Source organism: Bombyx mori, chromosome 25 (genome assembly GCF_030269925.1).
Source record: "Bombyx mori chromosome 25, ASM3026992v2".
Lineage (NCBI taxonomy): Eukaryota > Metazoa > Arthropoda > Insecta > Lepidoptera > Bombycidae > Bombyx > Bombyx mori.
In genome coordinates, this window is record NC_085131.1 from 5584572 (window position 1) to 5596055 (window position 11484).

Here is an 11484-nt window from a genome sequence, read left to right on the forward strand (position 1 = left end):
CACGTTATTTAATTCCATTTCATTTTTTAAAATAGACATGACTTCAATAATTGTTGCAAAAGACTTAATTGTATGAGCTATGTTCCCTTTGCTTGTTCAATGGACGAATAATACAAAAAAAAATGCTATGAAAATATTTACCTACATTTTGGGAAATGTACTCAAAAAAATTGTTGTTTTATTGAATTTTAACTGATTTCTTACGATAATGGGTAGCCTTGACAGAGCAATCCTAACTGGGTTCATATGTCGACTATGTTCTGAAATGCACCGCATTGTGATACATATATATGGTGAAGAAGGCATACGACTATGTATTTCAGAAAAAATCAGTCGATATCTCACCATAAACGTAAGTACTGTATTTTTTTCTCACAAGGGTGAAATAATAAAAACTAATTACGGTAACTGCACAATAAAAATCAAAATTACAGATTTCTCGAGCCGACCCACTCCCAAAAACCATTTGCAAAAATTGTTTGGAAAGACTTGAAAAACAACACAAACTGGTAATGGTGATGGAAAACGCAGCCAACATGTTAAAAGGGCGTAAAACAAGGGCTGCCAAAAGTGAAACAAAGCAGTAATTTATTGATAATTGAAATTGTAACTTAATACATGCAGTATCTAACAATTCATAAGGATTGTCATTAGGTATATGTTTCAAGGACTACGAAATTACTAATGTACTCGTAAATATGTTTACATCGTAGGTAACTTCTGTGCTGATGTAGCTAAAGTAAATTATAAGAAGGTTCATATTCTGTTTTGTTATTATCTAACATTTAAAGAAATTTGGAGTATGTTTGAGAAAACAAATGGTTTCATTTATACATGAAAAGTGATAATATTCATAAGAATATTATTAAACTTCTTTGTTACACATACATAAGTATGCTGTGTTTTAAAATAATTTATTTTAAGTATTAGTATTAGCTATATAAATTAATTTGTAATTATCACAAATTGGTGTGTTTGTTTTTGGGAACGATTTCTCATTAATTTAAGGATGATGTTGCTCCCCCAGCTGAAATGTTAAGAATAAAGTATCTCAATATGAACTCAATATCTCTCACCCTTTTTTTATCACTACATAGATAAGTGAACAAGCTTAAAGCTCATCTGGTATTATTAAGTGGTTACTGGAGATACATTGAGGTTGACAATCGTTGTGGAATAATGGTTATCCTACTCTTGAAACTACAAACCATATAGGCCTTGTAGCAGAAGTATCTGACTGATGGACTATTTATGTTCTTTTACTTATTTTGTTATTTCCCTATGTAGGCAGATCATGGCCCACCTGGTGGGTAGTGACTACCTGACCCCATAGACAACACAGCACGAATGCTGCCATTCCCAACGTGGTTGTGAATGATAGTTGATCACAGGCTGGATCTATTCTGTTTCATTTTAAACTTTTTATTACTGTTGAAGGCAATCTACCGAAGTTATAAGTAGGATGGATTTGACGGTTGTTTATAGATAATAGGGGTTAAAGTATGAAATTGCCGTTTTATTGTAATAGGCACTTGAGATTTTTGATTGAAACTTTTATCAAATGGTACCTATGAGGTTCGTCTTTTAAAAAATGCGCAACATTCTATTATCGGCTTTCAGCTGTTTTTTTTATTCAGCTTAGACAAGAAAAATGGATACTTCGAAAATTCGAGTGATTTTTGAATACGAATTCTGACGCAGAACTAACGCTGCAGAAACAGCTCGCAATGTCAATGTTGCGTTTGGAGAGGGGACTGCTAATTAACGCACCTTGCGATTTTAGTTTAAACGCTTTCGTGATGGAAATTTTGGAATCAGGTGGAAGACCACCCATGTGAATAACAATGAATTCAAAGAGATGGTGGAAGCCGATCCGAGCCATTTACCCAGGAATTAGTGGCATTGTTTAACGTTACCTTCCAACAATATTGACCCATTTGCGTCAAATCAATAAAATAAAAATATATGAAGATGGTGCCTCATGCTTTCACTAATCTGCAGAAAGGACCGCGTGTTGAAACTTGTGTTACCTTGTTGAATCGATACAGAAATGAAGGAATATTTGATCGAATTGTGATGTGTGATGGAAAGTGGATTCTTTACGATAACCGTAAGCGAAAAATGCAATGGCTGACCCCAGGTCAAACGCCGCAACAGTGTCCTAAAGCAAAGCTTACCAATAAAGAGGTAATGGTGACTGTTTGGTGGTTTCAGCATGGTGTTATTCACTATAGCTTTCTCCGATCTGGTCAATCAATAACGGCAGATGTCTACTGCGCCGAACTCCGAACAATGATAGCAAAACTTGCAGTGAAACAGCCCAGACTCATGAATCGATCTTCACCATTATTGCTCCATGATAACACGAGACCTCATACAGCACGAGAAACCGTTTTAACTCTACAGGAACTGCAATTAGAAACCGTTCGTCACCCTTTCGCCAGATTCGCATTCGCCAGATCTTGCTCCAACGGACTACCATTTTCTACGTGATAAAAAGTTTTCTTCCCAGAAGGCAATGCAATATGCTTTCACACAGTTTGTAGAATCTACATCACCAGAGTTCTATCGCAAAGGCATAAATGACCTTCCTGTTAGATGGCAGCAATGTATAGATAATAATGGTAGATATATTGATTAAATAAATATGTGAAATGAAAAAAAAAACGAATTTTCAGAAAAAATCGGCAATTTCATACTTAAACCCCTAATATTTGAACATAATGTCCACTATCCCTTAAAGAGCGAACCGTCGATAGGTCGACTTAATTAATGCGTAAGAATTGCGGAGCGTCGGAATACCGACTACTGCACAGTTTAAGATGAAGTGTATTATCCTTCGATCAACAATAGTAACTAGATAAAGGGATACGTACAAAATTAAAGCAAAAACTGTCCGCGTGAATTTATACTTATATAGCTACATTCGTTTACTAACAAACGGAGAAAAAAGTTTTGAAACACTTTTACGTTCAAACTAATAACAACTATGGCACCTAGTAATAAAGTCACAAATCTCCAAAACATTATCTAATACTTACGATCATTCGTCACATAAAACGAGCAAAGCAATAAATTACTCCTGTCACTTACAAATAAAAAGACATATTTTAAACAACTTTTAATGTTAAATCAATCTTAACAGGCAACAAATAAAGTAACTTTTCCCTTAATTGCTCGGAGAACTAACATCGTTTTGCTTTATTTATTTTTGCTTCTTGAAATGCCGATTTCTATTTACTATAGGAGGTAAGGGAGTCGCGCTTAACACTAAAATAATTTATTAATGAATTAAAGTAAAAGTTTAGTTGTTTACTTTTTATGTTTTGGAAATGTATGTGTGTTAGTATCTATACATAACTTATTATTTTATTAGCGTTACGTTTTTGTGTAATATATATTTTTAAGTTTTCGCGACCAGTGCACATAATAAAACAACGTTTAAACGGTTTCAAGCGTGGTATTTTTATTACAATGTTTCGGCCACGTTTCAGTAGCCGTGAGCACGGAAGGCAAAGATGTCCAATGTCAATAAGCGGAGATCTTAGCTGGCTTATAAAAGTCATCTCTTGTTTCTATGGCGACAATCGAGATCCATTCTGCACACGTGATTGCTAGGAAAGCTAAAATAAAAATGGAAAGCTAAGTATCTAATGAGAGTCCAACAAACAGACACAAAAGCAGCATTAACCAATTTTAACCAACTAATTTTGAAGTGCTGCTAACAAATTTTAAAAAATTATTACAACACAAATCTACTCCATGCATTTACTGTTCTGTTAAGCAAAAGTTTGTCCATGTGTTGGCCGAGCCTTGGCCAACATTTGTAGCGGTGGTTAAAAATCGGTAATTTTGTTCAAAATTTAATATTATTTATAAGTTTAAAGCTTACAATATAGTTTATACTTCATGTACTTACCGAATGTAAGATATTCCGGCCGTTAAATTGCTTTTTCGGGCCTTATTTTTGCAACTTTTGAATACACACTGCGGTATTGTGAGACGGGTTGACATTGGCTGTGTTTGAAGTGAACTAAACAAAATAAGAGCTCACATTTCAAGTGCGCTGTTATTTGACGAGACGGATTTTATGCACCGACCCGAAATCTAGTTACTATTGTTGATCGAAGGTATTATCTATAATTATATTATAGGTATCGATGCGTACGTGTTTTAGAGCGCGCATGAATAACATTTGAAAAAAAAAAAATTGCTGTGAATTTGATTTTTGTATTTTTTTAATTAAAGTTTTTTTAATCTACTTACAAAATGTCAAATTCGTCAAATAGTGATGAAGAAAACACTTGTGAAGCTTTGAGGGAAAATGTTTCTTTCTTTTCATGAAAATAGTGACAGTGATGATGAAATTAGAATGTTTACAAATGAAGAACGAATGAAGAATGCGTATTTGTAGCGAAAGTGGTGAATCTTCCAAAGATGAGTTTAATGTTTTGGACGGCTTTGATTCCGATACGTTTGTGCAACTTCCTTGTAATATAGGTACTTTTGTCCAACGAAACAAATAATACTTTTTTTTCGAAATTCCCGGACCAAAACATTTACACGCCGATATTAAAAAGCCTATTGGATATTTTTTTTATTAATACTGTATAGTAAAAAATATATTTCATTTGAGTAATTTGATATGTCCCGTACACGAAATAATTACGAAAATCTATCTATATTTGAGGAAAATAATTAAGATTCTGTGCACACTTAATCATTAAGGTATTTTTTTCAAAAATCCTTTCGCAATTTCTGCAAAATATGTGAAAATAAGCTCAACATTAAAAGGGTTAAAGAAATGTAAGAAAAAACATTCTTGTTTTTTATATTAATTTACATAAATTATTGCACGTTCCCGGTAGCAAGCAATTTTTCAATTCTCGACGAGTTTTTGTGTATTATCACTTTGAGGTCGTTTACTTTATCTTGTTTTTCTTGGATTTCTAAGTCCAATTGCTTCAATTTTGTACGCAGAGGTATAAGAGACTCTTCATTACACCTGAATAAAAAACAAAGCATTAGACATTGAAAATTAATTAAGAAATGAAAGGGAATTAATATTAAGCCTGGATTTAGGGCCTATTTTTACGCTACGCAAACAAAAAACTATTCATTTATGAGTTTGATTATACTAAATGATAATACATGTAATAATAATGTTCTATGGATGGTATACTTCCTTTTTTTAATGCTTAGATTGGTGGACTAGCTCACGGCCCACCTGATGTTAAGTGGTTACCGGAGCCCATAGACATCTACAACGTATATGCCGCCAACGATCTTGAGACATGAGTTGTAAGGTCTCACTTTTAACCGTACAAAGTCTGCTCCGCCCTTCAAACTGAAACGCATTACTGCTTTAGCAATAGGCAGGGTGGTGGTACCTACCAGTGCGGACTCACAAGACGTCCTACCACTAGTAATTCCTTTTTAAAGTTGGACTACCGACTATCCTACTCTTCAAAGCGGAACGTGTTATCGCTTCATAACAGAAACAGGAAGGATACTAGAATGTACCCGTGTGGACTTACAATCTGTCCTGCAATAAATATCGGGCTCGACTTGAACTTCACAATGTTATTCCTTAACTGTGTAATCGTTCGCTAAACACGTCCCGTTTTATAATTATTTATCGTATACAGGTAAACACAAATTAGTTAGGAAAAAAGAGCCCCACATCACTCGATAGGTATACAAGGGGCGTTATACTCATTAGGCATAAGACGCTTCAATGATTAAAACTATTAGCTGGCTTTTGGTTAAATTTAGGAGAGACTCGCTATTTCATTCGAGTAAGTACATGTGGTAATAAAAAGTAATTAAATAAAACGTAATTTATTAAATTAGAGATCTACCTGGTATCAACCTATGTCACTTAATCTAGTTTTATTAATAAGTAGAAACTTTTCGGTCTCAGCAACTTTGATAAATTGTAGTTTACAAATTCTCGAACTCGAAATCAAATGCCATGGGTAAATCGAATCTCCAAAAATAATCACAATCCGGCAGTTAGCTACTACCAAGAAATTAGAAAAAAAAAACTTAAGCACTAACGAATACAAATAACTTTACTGGTCGTGCGATTTATTGCACGGCGTAATAATTGTCCCATGCCGTTACATATTAAAACAATGGAGACTTCGACCTCATGCCTTAAAAAGAGGAGTAGCAGCAACATGTTATCATGTCGCGGTACTGTAATAACATAACACCACGTGGACAATGAGCTCATTCTACCTATTAAGGGCAATTTCTACAAACAAAAAAACAATTTAACAACCTACATTAACCTATATAATCCGTAATAGTAAATATTATTTGTAATAAAATCTAATAAAATTTTGGAAAGGACACGTAGGTACTTTAAATGATTCACATTAATTACCAACGAAATTTTTTTCTGTTTTTTTTACGTATACAGCCTTTTTACAGAGTTGAGTAGAGTTGAAGGTGCCGAACGATTTAAGTGATAATGCCGTTACGACTCCGCTCTATTAATGCAGTAAGTGAAAAACATTTAACTAAATATCTCACAATTTTTGCTTGTGCGTCTCTTTAGTGATTTCTTCGTACATGTTTGTCCATTGGTTTAGTTCTTGTCGCATCACTTCCACGTCTTCCTGTAAATGATCGAGTACTTTTCCCAAAGGATTGGCCACACGCGATAAAGCCTGAATATTGAATTTTAGTTGTTCAATTTCTTGATGTTGTGTTTCTCTGGCTTTTTGGATTCCAGACTCCCATTCCTGACAAAATTGATGATTGTAAAGATTTGTTTAATAGTTTAGATTTAAATAGCAGGGACGTGATTTTGTGAGGTGAAGGCAAGAACATAAATGTTATTTAAATAAACGAATTGATTTAAAATAAACTTCTAATTTAAAATTTTACATAATATACACAAATAATAAGCTGAATTCACACGACTTAGGAAATAAGGCCAACGTAATAAAATTAATACATTGCCACCGATCCTTGATGCATCTGCAAAATTTCAAATTCATCAAAATCTAAATGGCACTAACAATTTCAGTTTTTCCCGAAATCTTGCTTAGTTCTCTCTGCGCATCGATTATTTGTTGCACTAAATGACCGTGGTCATTCAGCGATTGTAAGTCTCCGGATATATCTTGGGTCATTGAACTATTGTGTTGCTCCGCGATTATGATAGAGTTGTCTTCCTCCTATAATTTGAATTAGAAAGTTAGTTTTCATAAAATTTGCGAGTCTAAAAAAAGGATAAACAGGAATTAGCCTGACCTCGTCGTTTTGCACGTGTTCTGCAATAATATTAACTTTCCCTAAAATTAGATTCTCGTTTTCAGAAATTATGGTTTCTAATTTTTCTCTTGGTCGTGGTGCTCCAGGCCTCGAAGAAGATGGTCTTACACTAGCTGGTCTCTGAACCACGGAGGGTGTAGAATATTCAGCTGGCTTTACAGCGAAATTATTTCCTGTTTCTGATTGATCGTTTTCGATTTTTAATTTTGTGTTAATAAGCAAAGGCTCTTGTGAAACTTTATTTACATTTAAATCCTTAATAATATTATCTGTAGTTGGTGTATCTGGATACGATAGATGTTCGTTTGTATGTAATTTTTTTGAGTTTGTATCTATGCTGATTTCATTAACATTTTCGCCCATTAAATTTTGTGAGGATGATGATGAATTCAGATCTTGCTCATTTATAGCGTAAGAAGTGCTCAATTGGTCTTGTGCTCCTGGTGTCTCAATATTACTGCTTTGATTTAAATCATCGTTTGTGTTTGAATCCGAATTATCAGTTTTGTTGTCTATTTTCCACTGAGTTTCTTCATTGAGTTCAATTTTTTCTTGGGTTTTAATTTCTTGAGGGTCGGGTAAAGCTCTTTGTGTCTTAACTTTTTCCGTTATTTGTACATGTGATTCCGTAGATTTTTTTTTACCTTGCGGTACAATTTTTTTTGGATTCCCTTTTGCTTGTTTCGTTTTGTTTTGCGGCTCATTCTTAGCAATATTTTCATGCTTGGGTTGGTTCTCAACTTTTTCTTTTTTAGATGAAGATTTTTCTTTTGCTTCGTTTTTTAGGTTCGATAAATTATCGCTGCTCTTAGAAATTAAGTTTTTTGTACTGTTTTTCTTAGGAATCGATTCTTTAGATCTCGTTTCTTTTATAAGCACAGTATTTTGTGATGCATTTTCTTTATATTTTTTCACTGCTTCTACTGACGATAAATTGTTGTCTAGAGCTTGTGCCAAACATTGTAAGAGTTCATTCGTTTTCTCTGCCTCTTGACCTGCTACTATCTTTGAAGGCTTAATATTGATAGGTTTTCCTGTTGTATAATCTGTATATAAATTTACTAAATTAAGAATACTTGTAAGTTTTTTTAAATACATACTTAATTGTGTTAATATGTGAGTGAGTTCGGGAACACAACGTATTAATCTAATATATATTATATTATAGTAGCTGCGAAAGTTTCGAAAAGAATATGGGCAAGACAGCGGTAGTTATTACATTAATAGATAGAAAAAAAACGGTATCTGATACGGTTATTTGAACCTTACAATATTCTCATAACTTAATATTGCCTGTCTAATACATTAAGACAGAGTAGAGTAGCCATCGTGCTATGGAACTTATAGAACTAAGATTTATAACTCATGTCTCAAGGTGGGTGCTGCCATTTCCGTTGTTGATGTGTATGAACTCCGATAACCACGGGTATGCAGTGAGCTCGGTCACCTATTTTAGCTTTAAAATTTTACATAAAACTAATTTGCAGAACTACTATCCAATTGAAATAGAGACCCTAGTAAAGGTAGGTATTCACTTTTTGAAGTCTATGGACTCCGATATTAGAACCCCAGGCGAGCTGTGAGCACGTTCATCCATCTATACATCTAAAATCAACTTACGTATAACTGAAATGACTTTATTTAAAAACTGTATTTTACTCTCTCTATCTTTAACATTCTCAGAAGTTAACTCGTCCTTTTCAAATAAACCTTCGAAAAATCCAGTTGTTTTTAAAACCTAGAATTAATAATAAAAAGCATTAGAGAAAATAATGATTAGTAAAAACTTAGACTTACATAGGTCTCGATGTCTATGGACTTTGGTAACAGATTAACATCAGCTCAGATCAGGCAGTGAATACAATGGTAATAAAAAATTTGTTACCAGGACATGTTAGCTACTTAAGCCATTTTGTAAGTAATATCAGACTATTTTACTTAGACTTTAATTAACTTTGGGATAACGCTAAATTTTACCCGGGACTTCATAGAAGGTGTAAATATTATTTAATAAAGAATGTTAAGGAGCTATTTAAGGGACCAAAGTCACGCTTTTTAACCGACTTCAAAAGAGGAGGTTATCAATTCGACCACCATATTTTTATCTATGTTGTTCACCGATATCTCGAGAATGCTTGAACTGATTCTGATAATTCTTTTTTTTTGTTCGAAACGCTAGACTTCCCGAATGGTCCTGTAAGTAATCATCAGGATCAGGATCTGATGATGGGATCCTGGAGAAATCGAAAAAATCTACAATTTTCAGCCTATCTTGAAATGATTTGGGTACTTCTTTTTTGTTCTTATTTTATGTCGCCGCGCACCGGCGCGGCGGCGGCGCCTTCTACCTACACCATTATTACGTGCTTGATCATTATTTTTCTTATGCATTTTGCTAATGTTATTTTAAAACTGCGATATCTTCTAGGATACTCATTGAAATCAAATTATGTAAAGGGCCAATTTCTTTTAAATTAAATGCTTGTAATGAATAACGTATTTCTTTGGATAAGTATTAAGTAATATCATCTTTATAAAAACACCGTCACAAATAATGCTTTATTTTAGAACAAATTTGGTTAGTTTAAAAAAGGTTTTAGTGAGCCAATATATGCCGTCGCGGAGTTTTTTTTAAAACTTTTAAAGGGGATTTTTTTGTCATATTTTATTTTAGCGACACTTAAACCGTTTCCGCAGCGCACGCAGCGGAGGCTCCCAAAAGGAAATAAACCCGATTTTGAAACATTATTTATTAGTGCTCCGCTCGTATTGGTCTTAGTGTGATGTTAAATAGCCTATATACACTGAAAGAAATTTTCAAATCGGACCAGTCGTTCCTGAGATTAGCGAGTTCAACCAAACAAACAAACTCTTCAGCTTTTTAATATAAAAAAATAAAGTATAGATAGATATGGTGTTGCTTTATTTAATTTCTGTTCAGATTGGTCATTTTTCTGTAACAGGTCTCGTCAGTGGAATTACACAGCGTAAATACGCCTCTAGGGTTCTAGGGTAGATACCCTAAAACTAAAAAGGCTCCTGTTAGGATAGACGCAAACCGCATCATTACGCGCTCAGTTTTGCTTTTTCTTTACTTGGCCATTTTCATATTTTCATTCTTTATGATTATTCTTTACACACAAACAATAAAGCACGATTTAATTTCGTATTAAAAAAAATATTTTTTTCGTTTATTTTATTAAGGCGTTAAACCTTATCGGCTCAGGGCGCTGAATCTTATCATACGTCACTGGAAAAGTGCATTTTTGAAGTCATTGCTATTTTGAATTTTCTAAGTGTGTTTTTAAAGTGCTTTGAAAAATATATGCACTCACGCTAGTAATAATATCATGTAGAAATCTAAAGGGAGGCTTCTTCAGTAATTTTTCACTTAAAGGCGGCCTCTTCACATATTTTCCGAGAGATGTTTGAGTTTCTTTTATGATCTGTGGATCTATTTCTTTTTCCATTGCACATATTACAAAGTAAACATGAAGCAATAAATATCAAATAACCATATACCTATTCTTAACGACACAAAAAATTGTTGATTACAATAATTTAACAAGAAACATAGGTTTCATAAAGGTTGTCAGGAGTCGTGGTATTTTTAATTTTGTGTACACTGTACGTTCCCATGGAAACGGCTTAGAACCCAAAAATGTTTTGTTGGTCAAAGAACGGGATATATGCCCATACAGCCGGTATCCATTTTCAAGATAGCTTTAATGACAATTGTAAAAAATTCCAGGCAAAACCCATATCGTTTGAATGAAAAGTGAAAAAGAATAAAACATATTTAAAACCAATGAGATGGGATGGAATGGCATTAAATGAACACTCAGTAAAATACAAGGATTTACGGAGCTTTCAAATTGGCAATCTAAAGTAATTTGCGCAACAGCGATCTTGTTTTTATTACGTACTTTCAAAAAGAAGGATTGATTTTTGCTGCTATGAAAATCCACGGTGCCCGCCACGGTGATCTAAAGCAGTGCTTTCCAAACATTTTTCATTCCCATACCCCTTAAACTTTTTTTGAGTTCTCCAACCTTGATAACTCCATACCTAATGTGTCTCATTTCTCTTCGATTAAATCCTGATAACTCCATACTTAAAAAATGTCTCATTTCTGGTTTATCGGTCGTTTTTATTAAATAGTTATTAGAATAAAGTTCATTTAAAACTATATGTTGT

The 11484-nt window shown here is 33.7% G+C and overlaps 1 protein-coding gene across 1 annotated transcript; it reads right to left on the bottom strand.

Moving 5' to 3' along the window:
* Positions 1 to 4815: 4815 nt before the first annotated feature.
* LOC101739256 (TRAF3-interacting protein 1) lies at positions 4816 to 10940 on the bottom strand. The gene is made up of 6 exons (XM_004924495.5): positions 10623 to 10940; positions 8908 to 9025; positions 7267 to 8333; positions 7032 to 7190; positions 6541 to 6752; positions 4816 to 5005 (listed from the first exon to the last, which is right to left on the bottom strand). Exons 1-6 carry the CDS (start codon positions 10755 to 10757, stop codon positions 4849 to 4851), a joined length of 1848 nt encoding a protein of 615 aa, XP_004924552.1. The 5' UTR covers positions 10758 to 10940; the 3' UTR covers positions 4816 to 4848.
* Positions 10941 to 11484: the final 544 nt, after the last annotated feature.

Bases quoted from the DNA above. Each gene is read 5' to 3' on its own strand.
- LOC101739256 (XM_004924495.5), bottom strand. From the start codon at position 10,757: ATGGAAAAAGAAATAGATCCACAGATCATAAAAGAAACTCAAACATCT. The intron at 8,334-8,907 runs GTAAGTTGATTT...ATTTATATACAG, and splicing joins TAAAGTCATTTCAGTTATAC to ATTATACAACAGGAAAACCT. The intron at 7,191-7,266 runs GTCAGGCTAATT...TTCAAATTATAG, and splicing joins AACACGTGCAAAACGACGAG to GAGGAAGACAACTCTATCAT.